Source organism: Phoenix dactylifera, chromosome 1, assembly GCF_051530095.1.
Source record: "Phoenix dactylifera cultivar Ajwa chromosome 1, Ajwa_hap1_PhDact_Kaust_v1.1, whole genome shotgun sequence".
NCBI lineage: Eukaryota > Viridiplantae > Streptophyta > Magnoliopsida > Arecales > Arecaceae > Phoenix > Phoenix dactylifera.
Window position 1 is genome coordinate 76,027,988 of NC_143190.1, and position 23,036 is coordinate 76,051,023.

Below are 23,036 nucleotides of genomic sequence, written 5' to 3' on the forward strand. Positions count from 1 at the left end.
TTCTTTTTGACAACCAGACCTTGACCGAGGTTAGCATGGGAATATCATTCCCAATCAGGAGAATGTCATCTACGTACAGTACGAGAAAAACGACAGCACTCCCACTAATCTTTTTGTAAACACACGGTTCCTCTTCGTTTTTGATGAAATCAAACATTTTGATTGCGTCATCGAAACGAGTGTTCCAACTCCGAGATGCTTGCTTTAGTCCATAGATGGACCTTTGCAGCTTGCAGACCTTGTGATCTCCATCACTGGAAGTGAAACCCAAAGGCTGTTCCATATAGATATCTTCATCCAGATATCCATTCAGGAAAGCAGTTTTCACATCCATCTGCCAAATTTCATAATCATGAAATGCTGCAATGGCAAGCAATGTTCGGATGGATTTTAGCATGGCAACAGGTGAAAAGGTCTCCTGATAGTCAATGCCTTCGCGCTGACTATACCCTTTCGCCACAAGCCTTGCCTTATAGGTCTCTACCTCTCCATCCGAACCTATCTTCCTTTTGTAGATCCATTTGCATCCAATAGGTACAATACCTTCTGGTGGATCTACTAAGGTCCAGACTTGGTTGGAATGCATGGAGTCTAACTTTGACTTCATAGCTTCCAGCCATTTCTCGGAATCGATATCAGATATCGCCTCGTTGTAGGTTTTGGGATCCTGTATGTGATCCCTATCTCCCACTAGGAACATTTCCTCGGTATCCTCTGCTAGTATACCTAAGTATCTATCGGGAGGATGGGAGACCCTACTAGATCTACGAGGTGGTTGAGGGACATCGTGTACTGGCTCTTTATGAATGGGTTCTATAGGATCCATGACTCGTTGCTTTTCAGAGACTTTCTCTTCAAGCTCAATTTTCCTCCCACTGCCTCTATCAAGGATAAACTGATTTTCCAAGAAGATGGCATGACGGCTCACAAACACATTGTGATCCTCTGAGACGTAAAAATTGTATCCTAATGACTCTTTAGGATATCCTATAAAACGAGCACTTATGGTCCTAGCCTCTAACTTGTCCGCCTGTAGTCGCTTGACGTGGGCCGGACATCCCCAAATCTTGAGATGACCCAGACTTGGTTTCTTACCATGCCATATCTCATACGGTGTGGTAGGAACGGATTTAGAGGGAACTCTATTCAATAAATAAATCGCTGTGAGTAAGGCATCTCCCCAAAGGAATATAGGTAAATCAGTGAAGCTCATCATGGACCTGACCATGTCCAACAGGGTCCGATTCCTCCTCTCTGACACCCCGTTGAGTTGAGGTGTACCCGGAGGTGTCCATTGTGAGACTATGCCGTTTTCTTTGAGATAGTCCCGGAATTCCCCACTAAGGTATTCTCCTCCTCGATCTGATCGAAGAGCCTTAAGAGGTTTTCCAGTTTGTTTTTCTACTTCATTCTTGAACTCTTTGAACTTTTCAAAAGACTCAGACTTGTGTCTCATAAGATACACATACCCATACCGTGAATAATCATCGGTAAAGGTAATGAAGTAAGAATAACGTCCCCTGGCTAGCACATCGAATGGGCCACATACATCTGTATGTATTAGGGTAAGTATTTCAGTGGTCCTCTCCCCATGTCCTACAAAGGGCAGTCTAGCCATTTTTCCTTGAAGACAGGACTCGCAAACTGGATATGACTCGGAAGTCAATGAGCCTAAAAGCCCATCTTTATCCATTTTGTTCATTCTGTCCTCTCCAATATGGCCAAGCCTAAGGTGCCACAAATACCTTTGGTTTATCTCATCTCTGGATCTTTTGGATCCTTTGGCACTCACTTCTTGCTCGGTAACATTCACAGATACATCCATATGTAAATGATAGAGACTGTCAATCATGAAACCGCGTGCGACTATTTTATTTCCTAAATAAATAGAACAGCAGTCTTTGTCAAATGTAAAAACATGACCTTCCTGTGCTAGACATGAAATAGAAATCAAATTTCTGCTAGCAGCAGGTACATAATAACAGTCTCTAAGTACTAAACTAAATCCAGACGGTAGTCGCAGATGGTAGGTGCCCACAGCCACAGCAGCAACTTTTGCCCCGTTGCCAACCCGAAGGGTTACCGCACCTTCCGCCAGCCTTCTACTTTCCTTTAGACCCTGCATGGTAGTGCACAAATGAGCACTAGAACCAGAATCTATAACCCAACTAGAAGTAGAAGAAACCGTTAGATTAGTCTCAATTATGAGCAAGTCTATACCTTCTGAAGGTGTGTCACCTTTTTTGTTCTTCAGGCTCTCGAGGTATGAAGGACAGTTTCTCTTCCAGTGGCCTTCGACATTGCAGTGGAAACATTTTCCTTTGTCGTTAGCCTTTTTCTTTTGAACTTCCTTCTTTGGCTTCTTGTCTTTCTTCTGCTTCTTTGCAGGCTTCTTTTTCTTCCAAGTAGACTTTCTTTTGGAACCAGAAGTCAACTCAGCAGCAAGGACATTGCCCCTTGAACCTTTCAAGGCTCCCTCAGCAGTTACCAACATGTTGATTAGTTCAGTCTTAGTGCATTCAATCTTATTCATGTGGTAGTTTACTATAAACTGACCAAATGAATCAGGAAGTGACTGTAAGATCAAATCCACTTGTAATTCCTTGTGCATGTCCATACCGAGCTTCTCAAGCTCCTCTAGGTCCTTGATCATGGTCAGACCGTGATCATGGACAGACTGCCCCTCGCGCATCTTCGCTTTGAAAAGCCTCTTGGACACTTCAAAACGAGCTGTGCGACTCTGCTCACCATACAACTCTTGCAGGTGTGCCAGTATGTCCCTAGCAGTCTTTATATTTTCATGCTGGCATTGGAGTTCATTAGACATGGATGCCATCATATAGCATTTTACTCTAATGTCATCATCCAACCACTTTTTATGCATCTCACGCTGAACATCAGTAGGACGTGCTGGTAGTGTGGGGATATCTGAATCGAGTATATAGCCTATCTTCTCACAGTCCAAAACTATTTTGAGATTTCTAAGCCAGTCTTTGTAATTGGTTCCGGTCAGTCGGTTGGTCTCAAGAATACGGGTCAAAGGGTTTGAAGCTGACATTATATCTGCAGAGAGTAAAGATTCTAGTTAGACTTTTGTACTTGATCCTAATCTGTTCTAAGGTCTTTTAGAACAAATGTAACTCCCACTATTTTCTCGAATCCCTCACACTCCCCTGGTAGGGAAACGGAAATCCTACACGACTAGGGTTTCTAGTGGGTACTGCGGTCCCACCGATTTACATGCCACCTCACCTAACAGTTATTGGTGACACATAGATGGATGAGTGTACAACTCTTGTACAATGCTTCTCAAGCATGTTGCAGTGTAACTTGGTCTCTAAGCCATGAAGACCTCACCTAACAGTTATTGGTTCCATTTCTTAGTTAAGTCAGACCCACCGTATAACCGTAGGAATAAAGTCGTCATTGGGTCCTCACCTAACAGTTATTGGTGCCCAACCCCACCTTTACCCTACAACATCTCATGTCTATAGAGAGGTCCAGCCCCCCGATGCAACTTGACCACAGTGTCCAGCCGAGACAAATCAACATCAGAAAGGCCTTAGCAGCTCTACTACAGTGGAAGACCTATTGACTTAATATTGGTTAATCAGGTCTTAGTGTTTGCAACTTGAGCCCTTCATAAGAGGTAATCGAACAATTGGCCAGGTAAGCAGGTGGAAGGCTCCCCTTACTCAGAGAGTAAGGTCCTAATTAAGTAACCACCTTTCATGCTTTCCTAGACACCAATTAGATCAATTAATCTAATATGACTTGCTCATGTCGGTTCACTCTCGACTTGATTGAGGAGGTTTTGATTTAGGTCTCAATTGGGTTTGCTACATCATATGTAAACCTATCTACCCGACTCGCATTCACATCACATGCAAACGGCTCATCACAGGCAGTTATAATCGCAGCATCAAATTAAAGCTAAACTTTAAATAGGTGATGATCATGGATTCTAATTAGGTCGTATTACAAGCACATGCACATCAATCGATCAAGTGGTCTTCAACTCTTGAATTGGTTCCAAGCCTCCTTGATTCGATCCTTGATCAACTCTTGATCCCATCGCCATCAACCGCTTAGATCACCTTTCATCTCATGCCTTTGCTTCAACTTAATCGTTGATGTACATCACATCACAGAAATACAACCAGATGTAAAATAAAAATAAAAATAAATTACATCTCCTTTTAGGAGGCACGCAGGCCTCTCAAAACATCAAATAAGATGCATGCAAGCATCTGAAAAATTACATGACATCGCAGATCACATCGCAGGTCATTACATTTGATACCAAAAGGGTTTGAATCCTATGATCATCACCGTATGCAACAATTATAATTTTCAGATCTGAAAACTAACTGATTATATCATGACATAGGTCGCTGATCATGCTAATCATGATTCTAAACTTTGTAATCCCATTAACAATGCATTTAGAATCATCTTTTTATCACATAAAAATCAGCATGCAAAAAATCAGCACCCCTGAAAAATCTGCATGCAGAATTTTTCAGCATGCATGATCATTCAATTTTCAGATCTAATATGCCTTTAGATATTTAATTCTTACCTTAATCTACGAAGCCTAGGCTCTGATACCACTGTTGGGAACCCACCCATGCCGCTGATATTTCAAAACAAAAATCAGATGGCAGCGGAATCGGCATGCACGGGTTCGACGTTCATCGCATGAACGTTGTTTCTAGACCTTTCGTAATTAGGTAAGAATTAAAACATTTAAAACTATTAGGAAGATCAAATCTTCACCTTGCGCGGGTAGATGATCACCGCAAATCTGAATTCGTGGTTTTGGAAGAGGGTTCGCTTGAAGCCGTTCAAACGTCCGGCCTCTACGGGTATCCACACGAAGCAGGATCCGATCCAAGCTCTCTATCTCACCGGGGTGCTAGCTCCCTTGCAGAGATAGCTTTGATGGCTGATGTCCTCTCTTTCAATCAACTCTTGATTGCACTTGAGAGGAGGAAGAAGAAGGATGAAGAAGAGGAAGAAGATCAAATCCCTTCGCAGCCTTCTTCTCTTCACACGCGCTGAAGCCAAGGAAGAAGACCAAGAGGAGGGAGACGCCTCCTCTTCTTTTCCCTTTGCTGATGGCGGCTGAACCAAGGAGAGATGGAGAGGGGGTGGCCACGTGATGAAGAGGAGAAAGGTCCTTCTAGGGCGCCGGCCCTAGTCCTCCTTTAATAAGGATGAAGGGCTCCTACAAGTTAGGAGCCCTTGACTACTTTCCAAGAGGGGGCGCCGGCCCCCCTTCTCTCTTCATGTCGCACCAACTAAGTGAAGAGGGGCTGATGCCCCTCTTACTTGGTTAACCCAATCCTCTTCCAAAAAGGATTAGGTGCCTCTCTCATGGTTTAATCCTAATCTAATTAGGATTAGCCAAATTTGGGTTCAATCTACGCTAGTCCTAATCCAATTAGGACTTGAATGAATCATGACTTAATTGAACTCTTCAATCCTAATCCAATTAGGAGTCATGTTGATTCATTAGATTAATAATTAATTTAGACTTAAGGAATCCTAATCCAATTAGGATTTGTTTAATTTTAGTCCTAATCCAATTAGGACTTTATTTGAATTCGAAGTCCTAATCCAATTAGGATTTCTAGGAATCCTACTCCAAGTAGGAATCCAATTTTAATTCAAAGTTCCTAATCTCATTAGGATTGTAGGAATCCTATTCCAAGTAGGAATCCCAGTCCTACTCCAACTAGGATTCCCAGTCCTAATCCAATTAGGACTCTAGGAATCCTACCCAAAGTAGGATTCTTGTTTCAAGTCCAATTAATTAATTCCCTTTCCTTCTTCAGCTTCTTATCAATCAAATTGATTACTTGTGATTCCTAATCACGATTTCAACCATCGGATCGGTCAATACTTCTAGTGTGTGTGACCCCATAGGTTCTACTCTGACTGGTAGTGAGATATATTGTGATCTCTATCTCAATATCATTGAAAACTCCTTTCAATGGGTTGGAACGATTCCAACTCAACTCATTAGGATTTATTGATCATCAAGATAATCCCTATGAGTCCCACCATCCACCAGTGACACCTAGCAGCATGTAGTGGCTACCCAGTAGAATAGAAAGATGAACCTCTAGGTGCAGTTAACATGTGATACAGTCCTACTATCGTGGATCCCTACAGGACGGAGGTCATGGACAACTCGTCAAACCCCATCGTCTGTCATATGTCAAGATTTATTCGACTTGAGTTCGCTAATGAAAAACTCTTTTTCCACTTTATATTACTGCCCTGGCCAAGGTCTTAGAACTCAGTCTAACAAATCACATAGGATCACTCCTCTTCTATCAAGGTCGATAGATTCCTTATAGGTGCATACCCTACTCCTACAGTGAACTTACTGCAGCCAATCTACACTGCATGGACCCATATGGCTAGAGACCATGTATGTGTGCAGTCAAACTACAATAACCTCACTGTGAGTAGCCGAAGCACCGCAGGTCAAAGGACCAGCCACACTACTGCAACATCAAGCAAGTCACTGACGAGTGGATAGACATCCAAGTGACTTCTTGTCTTGGTCACGCTCAGTACCCTTGTTCTCTAACAAGCACCTGCACTATCACTTCAGTGTCCCTACACTGTGGACTCAAGTCTCGTCCATCCAGAAGGAAAGTGATCTGTGCACTGATCGGATCGATCACCGTCCTCGTGATGATCCATTGATCAGGAGCATTTAGAAATTAATCACCAATGATACATGGCTTAAATTCTCAACTCTTGAGAATATGTATCATCATCTTATTAATTTCTTGGACGATTCATAGACACATAAACAATATGAATGAAAAAGATGCCTTTTATTTATTCAATAATAAATAGTCAAGTACAAAATTATGTCCCTAGAATCAACAATGCGTCAGCCAAATTGGCTTCTAGGGCATACATCTAACAATAATAACATGAATGAACAAAATGCCTGAGTTTATTAATTAATAAAAGATCAAATACAAATTTCATGCCTCCAGAACAATTACAATGCGTCTGCCAAATTGGCTTCTCGGGCATACTCCTAACACTTCATGCCTTGTTCGAAAATCTATGATGCATCTGGAGTGGCTGCTTTATTCTTGAGGAATCTAAAATAATAGTTTCAGATTGTGATGTCAAGTTTGTCAGTTACTTTTAGAAGACATTGTGGGCAAAGCTTGGCATACGTCTCTCTTATTCCAACGCTCACCACTCTCAAACCGATGGGCAAACCGAAGTGGTGAATTGGAGCCTTGGAAATCTACTTCACTGCTTGGTTTGTGATCATGTGACATCAAGGGATCTAATTTTGCCGAACGCCGAATTCGCCTACAATAGCTCCATCAATTGAACCATTGGCTTGTCTCCTTTTGAAGTCGTTCTAGGGCCAAAACCGCGCCAACCGATTGATCTTCTTCCTCTTCCTCAAGCTTCCACTCGAATCAGCGAAAGCGGAGAGGACTTTTCCCACCATATTCAGAACATACATGCTGAGGTTCGATGCCGAATCGCCATCAACACCGAGCTCTACAAGCAACAAGCGGATGCAAAGCGTCGTCCCTTGGAATTTTAGGTTGGTGATCTTATTCTTATGAGATTAAAAGCTAAACGTTTCTCCCAAAAATAATATCAAAAGCTTCATCCTCAATGAACGGGACCATTCAAGGTATTGAAGCGATTGGGTCATTATGCTTATGTGTTGAAATTACCTGATGATCTTCAAATCAGTCCCATTAACAATGTTGAAGATTTGCAACTTTATGAAGGTTATTATGCAAAAATTGTAGACACCTCCAGTACCTTTCCTTCCTCGACGATCAGCCCCAAAAGAAGAGATCAAAGATATCCTCGACGATCAGATTGTGTCGACACACCGAGGAGGTTATCAAAAATTTGGTGAAGTGTAAGAATAGGCCCTTTTCTGATTGCTTGTAGTTGAAGACCGAAGAGGTTCAACGATTGAACCCAGATCTTTATGAGTTCTATCAAGCCCGTAACTCGATGGAGTCGAGTCTTTCTTCAGCAAGGAAAAATTGATGCAGGAGCAAGGCGCCCAATTCTTAGGACGTGCACATGAGGTTTGGGTTTGATTTTTGATTCGTTTGTTTTGTCAATTGAGTCCTTAATTGAGTTGTAGTTTGCTGAATTGAGTCTATATAATTGATCGCCAAATGGTATCAAGGGGTCTACGTCATGTAGTGTGAAAAGAGGACTTGGTCAAATTCTACTTTGGTTAGGAGTCCTTTAGCCCTTAGTTTTGTCATGAGATTAATTCCCTATTTTGTTCCAATGCCTCATCTATTTAAGGATGGAGTTTGAAGAATAAAAGCAGAATTATTTTGGCTTGCAATTGCTTTGTGATCTAGAGGCGAGAGGCTTCTTCTTTTCCTTTGGTGAGACTCCAAAGGCTCTTTTTCTTCCTTGGTGAGATGCCAAAAAAAATCTTTTGAGTTTTGGATAGAGGTGAGACTCTTCTATTCAGTCTATATTTATCATATTTATCTCATTCCTTCAAACCGTTGAATCCTCTTTCGCCCGCCAACCTTCACACCATAATCCTTTAGGTTTCAGATCTGATTTGTGGTTCTTCATCCCTTCTTTCTCATGTCCAATAATCATAAACCATAGCCATCACACAAGAAAACATAGAATAAAAGATTTCTGCAGCATTACTTATGCCGCACCACATCCCAATCCCTTCCTCTTCTATGTCAGTCGGCCGCTTCAATGCGTTGACCCTAGAGGTCTGCGACCTAGATAGGTCGGTCGTAATCATTGCCTTCGTCTCCATCGCTGCCTTCATCGCTGACCCATTTAAGACTCTCTCACAAAAATCTCACCCTCGATTAAAGTGACAACTTGAAGTGAACTATTTGGCTCCGGCTGAGAAGTCGATCAACCAAGGAGCCATCAGCTGAAGAGAACAATCAATACATATCGACAAGGACTGATAGTCCAATTCTAGTAGCCAACAGTCATGGCATTGCCATGGCCTACGCCCCACCAACGCTGCCCGCCACTCATGTGGACTGACACCCCACTCCTCAGCCATACTATCGGCTATTATCTAGTCATCATTGCATGCCATGTCAAACTAGATAATGACAAAATTGGCTCTAATATATGAAAGGGCAACCTGGAGGACTTCAGGTACGCATGCTAGATTACTCATATAGACCCCATTCTGCTGAAATTTTCTGCTTTTTATATTGTTGTCTTGTTATTCTGACTTAGGTATCGGAAGGTCTCTCGTTGAAATCTCTTTAACAAGTAGACTTTTTGCATGCCATCTCTGGAGGAGATCCATCCCCCACACCTCGGCTGGCCAGCTCAGCTCGTCTCCAGCTGATCTTAGGGTCATTCGAGCTGTTCTCCGACCTCAGCCAGAATTCAATGGCAATATATTCGAACACTAAAGATTTTTTTTTTTTTTTTTGGTATTCTTTCAAGTTCTTTATTGTAGTAAAAAAATATGTTTGCCTCGTATGTGCAGCCTCCTTTCATGTTTTCCCCAGCGTGGCCTGCCAAAGCTAATGTCACAAAACTCAAGCTTAATTAAATGCGGAGTTAATGGCTTCGCACATGAGATGAGGACCAAGGCGTTTCACCATATTTGGAGCTGAATCCCAAATAGAGTTAGTGACGAAATCAATTATTTTTAAACCAACGTTTATTATTATTTATATACTGGAGTTTTAGTTTTCATAACATGAAGTACTTTACTTTGCGATAGCCGCTTTATGTTGCTTGTATTAGCCCATTCCTTCTCCCGGCAAAGGAGGACCACGCGACCCCTTGGGCTCGTTTGGTTCGCGGGAAAAGAAGGGGAGAAAGTGTGGTCAACGGGAAAATAATGAGATGCCTCTTGTTTGGTTGGAGTTTTCAAAGGAGAGAGAAGGGAAAGTTGTATTTCCATGGGAATGTGATTCCCACATTTCATGGGAAAGTCTTTCCCATGAGAAACATGGGAAAGTTACTTTCCCATGAGGCGGGAATCACTTCATTTTTACTTTTTTCCAAAAAGTCCCTTCAGTATTAAAGAAGCATTAAAGAGGCATTAAAAACCTAATTTTTATTAAGGGCATAATAGGAATTATATATAACTTTCCTAGGAAAGTGGATGGCCAACCAAACATAAACACCTTGGAAATTTGTCACTTTCCCATGGTCAACCAAACATGCCAAAAATACTTTCCTAGGCATCCTCTTCCTAGGAATTTGTTTCCCAGGAATCATATTCCTAGGAAGAAAAATGCTTCCCGCGAACCAAACGAGCCCCTTGTCGTGAAGCGTGGTGAAAGTGGATATGGAAGGAAGAGTTCGGGCGATTCTTTATAGGCAGCATTTTAGTGCATTTTATTTTGTGTTATTTGACCAGCGGTCGTCGCCCATTTTTTTGTAGCGACAATAAAGCCTTGGATCGGCGGTGTTTGGAACCAGAAAATTGCCAGACCGTCATTCTAACAATTCTAACAAACTTGGTACGAGAGGAGCAAGTAGAAGAAGACCTATAAGAGGTTGCGAGGGTGCAAAGAATATTCCGTTTTCATCGAGTAATGCATCGGTGACTGTTTCGAGTAGACGCATGGATCACCAAAATAAACAAAGCTAATAATGCAGAAGCATCAAATCGGGAAGCAGATTACCCACAGCTAGCACGAGATAAACCATGTGACGAACGTCGTGTGGGGTTCCTTGGTTCATCCGCGCATCCTCGGCTTTGGACCTACTTGATCACCGTGGCCGAGTCCTCCTCAAGCAAAATACGGTCTGCATCCAACACAAGTCTCGCATAAGTAATGTCCACCCAATAAGTTGTATTGTTAGTGCACAAAAGAATGGTTAATCTTCACCAAAACTCGGAGGGCACGCGTCGAATGGGAAGGAAGGACTTTTTTGATCTTTGAATCCCAGGAACTATGAAAAGGTGCTCCTTCATCGGTCGACACAGCTCTTAAAGCTACCAGATGATGATCCAATGGTGCATGGTTTAGAAGGAAGGTTAATCATTTTTTTCGTGCAAAAGATAAGTGCCTTTTCCTCGAAGAGGATGTTAATGGAATTGTTTGTCCAGAACGCTCGTCAAAGGTGCCGGCAAGAGGTAAAGGAAAAATCAAAATTTATTAGAAGAATGGCAATGTCGAGTATATGCAATGGAGATCAAGATCAAACTAGGTATAAAAATAAATCAAGGTCCAAGCATTTATGGACAATGAACTATTAGAATTCAGCCGGTGGTGCACCAAACGATGTCGTAAGGCTTTTAATAGTAGCCACCTACCATCCAAGGGTTTCAAGCTTTATTCTGAGACGAATTCCAAGGATTGACAGTAGTTAGTAGCCTTATTTACGGTCAAATTATCTTGCGGTACCACAACTGTGCCGAGGATGAAAGATGGCATATTTAGCACCTGGGAAGGCCTAGTGTAAAGGTATGGTGATACATGTGGAGGACAAGTCTCTTTCTTTGTGGGATGGACAAGGGAGGCCAATTGCAAAAACTGCATGCATAATCCTACGCGCCTATCATAGTTTTTTTTTTTTTTTGATAACGATTTTGCCTTCTCTCGGTCCTTGAGATAGCTTTTGTTCCAACCCTTACTATTGATCAGCATTGACCTCGGAGAAAAACAAGGCACGAGCAACCTGTAGCAAATAAGTTACATGTCACCCCCATCTTTAGATATATGTTCATTTTGGTTCTGCTGAGGCTGATTTGCTTTCCAACGATGCCGACATCTCCTTCATAGAAGGGACATCAACTCCGGAAGCAAGTTAAGGATGGATGAGATTATAAAACGGATAATAGTACAATTTGTTTTGCTCCTGGAGACCTAGTACTCTTATGGGTAGATTTTAAGTGAATAAGTGGGCATATTAAAATACAAGCTATTAAATTTACTTCATAGTTAGTTTATTATTATCTTCCATGTGTATTATGTCTAAATAATATTACACGTCATTTATAATGTTATATTATTAGAGAGATAAGTAGCAAAAGTTGATGGAAAATGGGAACAAATGGTATTTTTTATATAATTTTTATACTAAAAAATAATATAATTTGCATATTTAAAATGATTAATAATTGATATATATTTATTATGTCATCATGATCGGCCCGTACGTAATCTGGTTCCCTTTCCAGCTCGATGAACAGTTTGGATTCCAAAACAATGGGGTCGGCCGCTTCGTGGTAAGCAATAGCTCGCCGATATCCTTTCCGGTAAATTAAGGAAGAGGTCCGGGCTTCCTGCGGTGAGGATGAGACCCACGTCGTGGTCCGATAACCGACAGGCTAGAAAGAGGTCTGGGCTTTCTGTGGTAAGGGTGAGAAATCCTGTGGCACTGTTCATCTAGAAGATAGTTTAAAACTGCCTGCCGACTAGGGGTATGCTAGCCAGGAAGGGTGTTAGAATTTTCTCGATGTATGGGGAGTGTCCGGATTCAGTGGAGATTATCAACCATGTTCTGTTTGAGTGCCTTAGGGCTGCTCAGGTGTAGAGGAGGGCATCTTTTCCCCTCCTGAGGCCCGGTGTTATGCTGGGGGACTATCTACGGCTCGTTAAGGATGCTACTCGATCTCCGAGCACTGTTGGTTGGAGTATTGCTGCTTTTTATTTAGCTTATCACATTTGGCTGGACAGAAATGATAGAGTCTTCGAGGACAGGAGGGCACCCCTGATGTCTGTAGTAGAGCGGGCTTTTCGTCAGGTTGTGGAGATCATTAAGGTTACTGGACCTAATTCATGTGAGTTGGCTAGGGACATTTGGGACCCCCTCTTCGCTGTTACAGTGCCCAGGTTTACTTTTGTCTCTTGGGAGCCCCAACCCCCTGGCCGCCGGGGGTGGGAGTGTGAGTGTGGCATTTGTGATCAGAGACCACTACTCCAAGCTGCTTGCCGTGGGGGGATGTCATTCCTTCAAGACTTTAGTTTTTGGGGCGGAGCTCAGGGCTGCATAGGAAGGGCTCTCATATGCGAGACATGTATTTGATGCCGACTGTATCATCCTAGAGGGAGACTCAGTTGTGTTGGTACATCGTTTACGAAAGGAGGGGTGGGGGGATGAGCACCCGCTCCTAGGTGATACACGACACATGCTGCGGGAGTGCCGTGTTGCCCAGGTCAGGCACGTCTTTCGGAAGGCGAACCGAGCTGCGGATTGAGTCGCCTCGTTTGTTGCTCATCATTTTGGAGATTTTCTGTGGATCCGGTAGTCATTTATTTTTTTTACTTTTTGTAGTCTTCTTGATAGTGATGTAGTTAGTTGTACTCATATGAAAGCAGCCGTTTTATCCAAAAAAAAAAAAAAAAAAAAAAAAAAAAAAAAATCTTGTGGCGAGGGTGAGACCAACGTTGCGGTCTGGGCTTTCCGTGGCAAGGGTGAGACAGCATACCTTGTGGAGTTGGCATATTTGAACCGGGCAAGTCGGGGTCAGGGCCGGAATCATCCCTGCCCTTTCGCGCACCAAGCTCGATATGCCAGCCCCCTCTCGCGCCTCATTAAAAGGAGATCTTTGTGATCAGAGGATTGGGGGCGGGGGGATCCTATCGGGGTTGTATCTTTCGTTCGAGAGAAGGATTCACCTTCCTTCGCGCGGATCCACCGTTGGATCACCCGCCTCTCAGATCTCAAAGCGATCCGTACTCCATCGTTTTCTGCCTGCACAGCTCTTAAAGCCAACGGTCGATTCGCACGAAGGGTGCACCCGACCGGGGGCATCTGCACAGCACTTTGGGGCAGGTGTCAACTGTCAGTGAAAAAAATGAGAGAGAGAAAAAGGGTAAGAATAGTTATAAGGAGATAGAGCCGGAGCAGGAGCCACTTGCTGAAAGAGCGCCAGGACTAGCAGTCCATCTATTTGCTCTCTGATCCCACCGAGGCGTTGAGCCGTCTCCACTTCCTGCTGCCCCCTCCATCGCAATCGACTCTTAATCTCAGATAGGCGGGTCTTATAATTTCCATCTTCGTCCGTCGATCCGGCGATGGAAGGGGAAGGGGAAGGGGAAGGGGAAGGGAGAGGAGCGGTGGCTGTGGGGGCGGTGGTGGGAGAGCAGTATTGCAGCGAAGAGGAGCGGGAGCTGACGGTGCGGAAGACGTCCCTCTTCTTTCCGGGGGACGGGTTCGCCGCCTACGACCCCCAGACCGGGGAGATGGTATTCCGTGTAGACACATACGGCCGGGGACCCGCCCTTGCCGACCAGCTCGTCCTCATGGATACCCCCGGCGCCTCCATCCTTACCTTCCGACGCAAGGTAAAGTTTCTCCGCCGCGCCGCCTCTTCTTCCCAATACAATCCCCTCTCTCTCTCTCTCTCTTCCTTCCAGCTTCCTTTTATATTAATTATTATTACTATTTACTTATTTATTATTATTATTACTATTTTTTTGTTGTTATTGTTATTTTTATTATTATTTCATCAAATAATAAACAAGAGGGGGGAAGCAAGTGAGGATTAATTGTGGATGTTCCATCCGTGATGGATGGGGGATTGCGCAGTGGCCGAGCCTGCACCAGCGGTGGGAGGGCTTCCTGGGTGAGCGGAGTGAGGGGCAGGAACCGCTGTTCACCGTGAGGAGGTCATCCATCTTCGGCGGCGACCGAGGCGATGTGGCGGTAGAGGTGCACGGCGTTGGCGGGACGTACCGGATCGAGGGTTCCTTCGCCCAGCGCTGTTGCCGGGTGCTGCACGAGGGCCGCGGCGGAGGGGGAGAGAGAGGAGGGGTGGAGGTGGTGGTGGCGGAGATCAAGCGCAAAGTGGATGCGTGCGCCCACGTGGTGCTGGGAAGGGACGTGTTTCGCCTCTGCCTGCGGCCCCGTTTCGACGCGGCCTTCGCGATGGGCCTCGTCCTCGTCCTCGACCAGATCTGCCGCGACGACGAGGAAGACGACATCTCCCCTGCCGACCGCGACGATATCCAGGGCGCCGACAGCCACGCCGACGGGGATGCCCACCACTCATAACCTCTCTTCTTCTGTACCAGTTAATTGACACTACTCTTTCCACCTCTCTCCGGTATGCTCTGCCTTTACTTTTCTTTTCTTTTCTTTTCTTGTTGTTGTTGTTGTTGTTGTTGTTGTTGATGATGATGTGGTTGTTTCTTTCCTCCACTTCTGTTCATGTTCTCCAGAACCGGGTTCCCCTCTTTGGCTCTCTCGTTTTCTCTGCGCCTCTTTTCTTACTCCGCTTTTGTAAAGCGTTATGATTCGCCGAGATGGTGGATTTTTTTGTGTCCGCACCAGACCTCCACCATCAGTTTTTTTTTTTTTTTTTGCCTTTTTCGCTTTCCTTATTTTTCTTTTTTTATTATAATAGAGTTTTTTATTATCAGTAAAAATGATATTGTTATTTTCTCTTCCAAACAGAAGGCCGTTTTCAGGCGCCGTCATCACTCGTCCACCATTTTCGTTTCACATTTTCCTTGCTCCCGGTGCATTGTTCCCGATAACGAGTACTCCCGGGCATCCGTTAAATTAGTCCTCATAATTTTAAATAAATGTCAATATATGATTGGAAGTTTATTTGAAGATTTTCATGATTTGGAACAAAAAAATTATAATTTGTATCTGCAAACCATCTCTATGATACATTTAATGCTTTATGGTGATCAAAAAAGAATGAAATAAATTGGCCATAGAGATGCAAGCTTTAAAAAAACTATAAAAAAAGCTTATGAAAAAAATGCTGGGAAGCCATGCCCCAGCGTCCGACACTTACATTCATTGGTAGAGGCAACCGCATTAGTCGAAATTTTTAAAATTTGAACCGCCGGTCAGAACTTATCTTCCGGACTGATGCCATTCCCTTATCTCTCCGGGCAAGTTTGTCCTTGGTTAGGACTCTGTTCTTGACGAGAAGCCACCGTAAAAATTTAAGTGGCATTCTGGGCTGCCTAATGGTTTTAGACCAACTGCTTTCCACCCGCCTTTTGTTGATCAAGTCGATTTAGACCACCTATTACTGAGAGATGTCCGAGCCATGGCTGAGAATGGGATGGCGATTCAAACGATGTATGTCTATCGAAAGGTCAACTAGGCGGACCATTCAGGAGGACACCTAAGAATGGATGAGGCGGAGTTGCCGAGTGCTTTTTGAAATGTTTTATTTTTTTTATTTTTTTGGCTGTATTCGTACATGTTTGGTATGATACTTCGGTTTTTAATGTAAATAAAAAAAAAAAAAAGAAGAAAGAGGAGAGAGTAGGATTTCATTGGGGAATAAGGATTGCCCACCATGCCGCGCCACCACGCTCGTCGGTAGGAGATTGCCCTCGGTTTGTTGGCATTACTTGCAAGCCTCAGCTGCCACTGATTATTAGTCCAGTGGTCTGCAGCCACCTTTGCTCTAGGATTGGCCACGGCATCAAGGAGTATGGGGAATAAGGATTCCATTGGTAGATCCATGAGCCATCTATCTCTCCAGAAGTTGGCCAGTCTCCCATCGCCAATGGTAAATTTCATGCCAAGAACAAAGATTTCTGCTGCCTTGGTCATGCCTTTCTAAAATTATGACCCTCGTCAGGCGATAACACTCACAAAGCCCATCTGCTGAGCCAACTGTGGAACGAGTGCCCTCCGTATTCCCCCTATCAAGATGCAATGTTATGGGAATGATTAGGCAATTTTGTAGGGACTGTGCTTCAAGCTTGTGTTCTCGTCCTCATTCATATTTCCCCTCTTATACTAATTTTGATCTTGGTATAATTTTATTTATAATTTTTTTTGGAAACTTTCGACGGACGTTCTATGACTTTTACTTTTTGGGTTGCATTTGTAGCCTACGAGTATGGTTTTTAATTTTGTTTACGCCTTTTCTTTTTTTTTAAAAAAAATATTTTTAATTATTTTAATAAATTTCAGATGGAGCTTTTTCTTTCTTTTTTTCTTTTTAGAAAAAGCAGCAACTGTATTCGCTAGCCAAGGTTAATTATCATCCTATTGTACAGCTAGGTTAGACTGTTTCACAAGCAGAAGTTATTGTCAATTGCCAACCAGTTTGGTTTTTTTAACTTTTTATCGGGAGAAAAATTTTGATTTGCAAATATCGTGCCAAAACTAGGATAATCATGAGTCTGATGATGTGTTTTGGAAGATATAATATCCTACTCTCAGAATATTAACTTAGTGGTACACTAGGCCAATAATATGCCGCCATGTGCACACCGAGTGCTCCGCCCCTTCTTGGTTTTATCGCTTGCATCGTGTGTCGCCACTAAGAGGTAGCATTGGTTGTTCGTGAGAGGCATCACCATTGATAGGATGTGTTGTTGGAAATTGGACCCGAGGGCAACCAGTGGCTGAGAAGAAGGAGCTTCGGCGAGAGTTGGCGGGTGGTGTTCCATCGGCGGGCGGCGTCCTCCATGGGCCTGCAAAAAGCCGGTGGCCGGGGTTTCCGGCGTCGGTCCTTCGATGCCTAAATCAGAGGGGGCAAACGTATAAGAGAAAATATATGTCCAGAGTTCCAGCGTCCAACCCCCTCTAAGATGGGAGGGTTCCCCTTTTATAGAGGGGTACTAAATTACCTGTGATATGACGGGGCGAAGTTACCGTATGATTGAGCATGTCGTATGAATTAATGCACGATCGTGTGAATTAATGCCTTGCCGTAGGAGATCAGACCGGAGCCAAGGAGTTGTAATGGCTGATCAGACGCAGCCGAGCAGATTTGCCGTGGAGGGCTTGAAATTCGTAGATAGCAGGAGCCATGTGCATTAATTGTTGAGTAAGCCGGAGGTCTGCAGAGACCATGCGCATTAATTGTTGAGTAAGCCGGAGGTCTGCAGAGATCATGCGCATTAATTGTTGAGTAAGCCGGAAGTCTACAGAGACCATGCGCATTAATTGTTAGCGGCAGTGGCAGGGCATGATCTTTGGTCGAGCTGCAGAAGGATGTGACCGCGGTGGGTGGATGGTGAGGTCGGGCTTTCGAGGTTGGGCGCCAGGTCGGGCATTTTGAGGTCGAGCGTCTGGTCGGGCGTCCGAGGTCAAGCGCTTGGTCGGGCGTCCGAGATAGGGCGTTTCCGAGGTCGGGCGCTTCTGATCACGTGCTGGCGATGTACTCACGTGCTTTGAGGCGATTTACATTCCCCCAACACTACCCCCGACTTCCGAGTTTGAGCCGTTTTGCGAGCTCGGGCTCGGGAAGTTGTTGCCTTTATTGCATTAGTGGTTGCCAGTGAGCCTTAAGTTATTCCGACGTTCCGTGCGTTTCGGGGCATCTTTAATGAGAGGAGATGGGGCGACGCCCTTTCATCCTTTGAGGTCGCCTCGTGTAGTTGGCTCATGATGAGGCTCCGAGGTCCGATGGGACACTGCCTTGATTCTGTATTCGAAGCGTCGATTCAGGTTAAATATGTCGCTTCGGTTTTCGGGGTCGACATGTGGCACGATCTGGACAGAAGGCGGGATCCAGTTCCGCCGATCTGGGCTGTCGGGAGGGTCTATATAAACTCCTTACTTTAGCCCTAGAAAGGTCTCGCTTGGCCGCCTGTTGTTGCTGCTCCCCCTTTTTCCTCCGTTTCTATTCTTCTTCATCACTGTAACCGAGTCTTTTCGGCGGTGCCCCGGGGCGATTTCCGGCGATCCCCCTTGTAGGTCATCTCCCCACGTTAGCTAGGGGGTTCCTTTTCTTCTTCTTTTTTGCTTTTCTTCGTCTTTTTCCTCTTGCCCTCCTTTCCAAAATGGGTTCTGGTCTGAATGAGGTCGGGTCCAGTCTGTTGGAGGAGGAGCTAGAGCTGATCCGTTTTTGGTTCTTTTTTCGGCCCGGGTTTCATCTCGAACCTGCGGGGCCGGAGGACCGGATGACGCAACCACCTCCAGGCCAGATCGGAGTGCATGTTGAGACACTTTGGGCCAGCCTGCGGTTCCCTCTCCATGGGTTTGTGAACGACTTGCTGGTGGAGTACTAACTCGTCCCAGCACAGCTCGCTCCGAACTCATGGAGGACCATTGTCGGGTTTTTGTCCCTTTGCCTTGCGCTCGAGATCTCGACTTTGGTGAGCGTCTTCTGCCGGTGTTACTTGTTAAAGACGAACCTGGCGGACGGAGAGTGGCTATACTTCGCCTTTCGGGGCGGTATGTCACTTTTTCGAGGTGCTCCTTCCTCTGTCCATGAGTGGAAGGGGAAGTTTTTCTTCCTTGCGTCCGAGGTATCATGGGAATTTGACCCGAGGTGGGGGCATCCCCGGCAGAAGGCCCTCAATAGGCTCTCCCAGCTTACAGCAGACGAGCAGAGGGTTCTTGACGCTCTGCGCGGTCTCGGGAGGGACATCAATCTGACCGACCTCCTAAGCGAGGAGGCCTTGGTGAACGTCGGCTTGAGCTCGGCGCGTCCCGAGGGTAAGAGCGGTCGCATTGTTCTGTCTTTTGCCTTATTCATTTCTTTCTTTCTTCTCTTACTTAAAATTTTTCTTCTTTTCTTTGTTTCAGATATTTCCCACATGCCGACCAGCAACACATCTCTCTTCTCCTGACTGAAGAGGAGGGCAGCCGAGGCCGGCGGGGTTTTTTCCGAGCCCCGAAAGAGGGCCAGGTCGGCTGCTACTTCTGCCCCTGCCGAGGTGAGGGGCTCTGTGGCCGGAGCGTTGGGGTCTGCCCGGGAGAGGTCCCCAGCCACCGAGCGTGCAAGCTCGGGTTCTGGGGGAGCGTCGGATTCGGCGCCTCCAACCTGCCCCACCCCCATCTCTCAACGGGCAGGTTGGCCAGTTGTCTGTCTGCGACGCTCGAGGCCCGAGCCGAGCAAGGGCCCCGGGGTCCCGAGCGCGTCCCGCCCCGTCATCACGAGCTCGGGCGGGCCGAGTTCTTTGGGGGCCGGAGGACGCTCTGGGAGGGAGTCGGCCGACCCAGAGTCCCCGATCCATGAGGGCAGCTCGGCCCTCCGGGACAGCGATGTCGCGCGCGCAGTATTCCGCCGCGTGATGCTCCCGGCCTACCGGGCCGAGTTCCGAGCCCTCGGGCTTGAAGAAGTTGTCGATCAGACATACCGCAACACTGTTCGGATAAGCTACCTTCTCATTTTGTCTTTAGTCATCGGTATTTCCTTCATTTTTATTTATCATTGTTTTTCCTGCAGCATATCCATGAAATCGATACTCTGGTATTCATTACCTCGGAATGCCAGAATGAGTCTCGGCGATTCCAAAGACAACTAGAGTCGGCCGAGAAGAGGCTTGCCGAATCAGAGGCCGTGTTGGCGGAAGCCATTGCGCGGAGGGAGGCCACCGAGGCCGGGCGGCGAGCGGTCGTCAGCGAGCTCGAAGAGGAGAGGGCCGTGCATGCTTTGGCGAGATCGGAGCTGCGCGCCTCCGAGGCGCGTCTTGCTGAGGCTTGCTCTGAAGCCACCGGCCATAAGTACGAGGGCGGAGTTCTCCGCCTGAAGGTCGAGCAGCTCGACGCCCGAGAGAAGAGGGCACTCGAGCAAGCCCAAAATGCTGTAGAGCTCTTCAAGGAGTCGGAAGAGTTTCGCGACATGCTAGAGGAGGAGACCATGGACGAGTTCCTCCAGAGCTTCGAAAATTTTCGGAGGCGGATGGCGCAATTCTGCCCCCAGCTCGACCTTTCGGGGATCCGGACAAGATCAAGGGTCGGCGAGGAGAGCGAGTTTGACCTGCCCTCGACACTTGAGGACGAGAAAGAGGCCGCCGAGACCGAGGTCGAGGGAGAGGTCGCCGAGGCCGATTGATCGGCTCAAGTGGCTCCCACTAGGGAGGTTACCGGGGGAGTTCCCGAGACTGCTGGCAGAGCTTCATCTGAGCCCGCCGCGGAAGGTCCCGAGTCGATTCCTGCCGAGGACCCCCAGGTGATCATCGTGGACGATCCCGGTACCGATGAAGCCGCAGCCTCCTAAGACTTGTTATCTTTTTTTGTCTTTTCCTTTTGTTCTTCTTTTGTTGTCCCACCCAAGCCCAGCCGCCCCTGGGAAAGCCTCGGGTAATTCATCAATTGTTTCAGCTCTCGAGAGCAGGATGCCGGCCGAGATGGAGCTGGGAGCCAACCCGTTGCAACATATGTCGGGGAGGCCTCCGTTGATTGTGTACGAACAAAATACGAGTCCCGCATCTTCCTTTTGTTCGGTATATCCATGAAATAATTGTTGCTGTTCCTCTGAGGTTGTAAGCGAGGTCGGCCTCCAAACTCGTCATACGACCGATCCTCAATTTTGTACTTTAGCCTTCGAGCTTTTATTAAAGAAATGACTTCTTTGGATAGATTTGTGCTTGCCTCTCTTTCTCTTTTTTGCGCAATAAGTAAGCTTTTACATTGATCGTTCGAGTTGAATTCTTTCCAGCGAATTCCTCTTGGCTAAGCTCATAGACTCAGGTTCCGATCTCTCATAGGCTTAGGTTCCGATCGTGTTTGCTAAGCTGTTAAGCTTAGCTCTGATAAGGATTGCGTTTGGGCTCCGGGCTTAGTACTTAGTGTGGCCCAGAGATGGTCACCCAAGAGGGGGGTGAATTGGGTGTTTTAAAACTTTTTGTCTAATTAAAACAAAACACACAAGTGTATGTGCAAAGGTGAAGCTAAAGTTGCAACCACAATCAAACACAAACACACAAAGATTTATAGTGGTTCGGAGCTTCCACTGCTCCTACATCCACTCCCCAAACACCTTTGGGAATTTTCACTATAATCAGCGATCACAGTCCAGTAGTTTTGCGAGTGCACTACCCAACTCGTTGTTTTACCCCGGGCTAACAACGAACGCTACAATCCCCCAATTTAACCTAGGCTTGGGACGCCTATCCCTTGTTCCAAGTCCCTTGACTGGAACAAGCACAATAATCAAATGTTTTACAAAGATTTGAAAGCTCTTATGAAAGCAAATATATCAATGAAAAACAACAAAACCGGAAGAACCCTTTTTGCCGTTGGAAGCGTGGGTGATGGTGGTTCTTCCGATGTGGATCACGTTGGCTTGAATGCTAGCTTTGAATGCCGAGTGGGAGTGAGTAGTTGAGCACGAAATCAGATGGAAAAGCTTGAATGCACTTGATTTCTTCTCTTGAAAGCACTAACTCCCTTGAACCTCTTTCTCTTTCTTCTCTCTTGAATGATCTTGTGTTTGGTTTGTTAGCAGTTTTAAAGGCACCTAAAAGCTCCCTTTTATAGCCCTACAAGCAATAGATCCGTTAGACACAAAGAAATGACCGTTTGAAATTCAAACAAACCTGCAAAAGTGTGTCAGTCGCGTCCCAGGCGCTCCGGAGACGTCTCCGCTTCAACGCGAGACGTCTCGGCTGTATAAAAATTCTTTTGACGATGTTTGGAGTCGACTCGGCGCTTTACGGGGACGTCTCTGAAGAAGAACAGCTTGAATGCTTGTTTTTCTGTTTTTCTGAGAGAGTCGGCTCGGCACTTTACGGGGACGTCTCGGGATGTTTGCGCTTTTTGCATGGGGACGACTCCGCGACGTCGGGGACGACTCCGCAGTTTTCACCGAAAAACAAGTCCTCTGGAATCCCCTGAGAGAGTCGACTCCGCGCTTTCTGGGGACGTCTCAGGAAGTTTGCTTTTTATGCGTGGGGACGACTCCGCGTCCTTCGGAGACGACTCGCGCGCATCCCTTGAAATCGGCCTTTCTGCCGTCTCTGAGAGAGTCAACTCCGCAGAGTCGGGAGTCGACTCCAACCCTGCGAGACGCCTCGCCAGGTGCCGGGGACGTCTCCAGACGTGCCAATTCATCCTCTTCGTGCCAGAGACGTCTCTGGGACAAACCAGAGACGTCTCGGCTGTCCCTAATCTGTTTTCTTCATCTCAAAAAAATCTTCAAAAAATCCTTGAAAAATATGGGAACATGCCTTGACAATTCTTAACAATATTCTTAGTTAAACACCTGAAATCCTCAAATAAATTGTTAATATAAAGGAAATTATACTCTAGTGTTTTGTATTCATCAAAATCCATTAGGGGGTCAACAATCTCCCCCTTTTTGATGATGACAAAACACTGAGTATATGCAAAATTCGAAATTTAAACATATACACAGTATTTGATCAGATGTACAAGTA

The 23,036-nt window shown here is 45.7% G+C and overlaps 1 protein-coding gene across 4 annotated transcripts; it reads left to right on the forward strand.

Moving 5' to 3' along the window:
- The first annotated feature begins 13,567 nt into the window (after positions 1–13,567).
- LOC103695468 (protein LURP-one-related 5) lies at positions 13,568–16,221 on the forward strand. 4 transcript variants are annotated; one of them, XR_003383146.3, is made up of 3 exons: positions 13,573–14,285; positions 14,530–15,046; positions 15,400–16,221. XR_003383146.3 is itself a non-coding variant. In XM_008776805.5 (2 exons), the coding sequence occupies exons 1-2, from the start codon at positions 14,016–14,018 to the stop codon at positions 14,992–14,994; spliced, it is 735 nt and encodes a 244-aa protein (XP_008775027.2). In that variant the 5' UTR covers positions 13,568–14,015; the 3' UTR covers positions 14,995–15,185. The 4 variants fall into 4 exon arrangements, 1 of the variants encoding a protein (XP_008775027.2); XR_001880418.5 differs by lacking the exon at positions 15,400–16,221 and adding an exon at positions 15,162–15,362; XR_001880417.4 differs by having other exon boundaries at positions 13,574–14,285; positions 15,397–16,221.
- Positions 16,222–23,036: the final 6,815 nt, after the last annotated feature.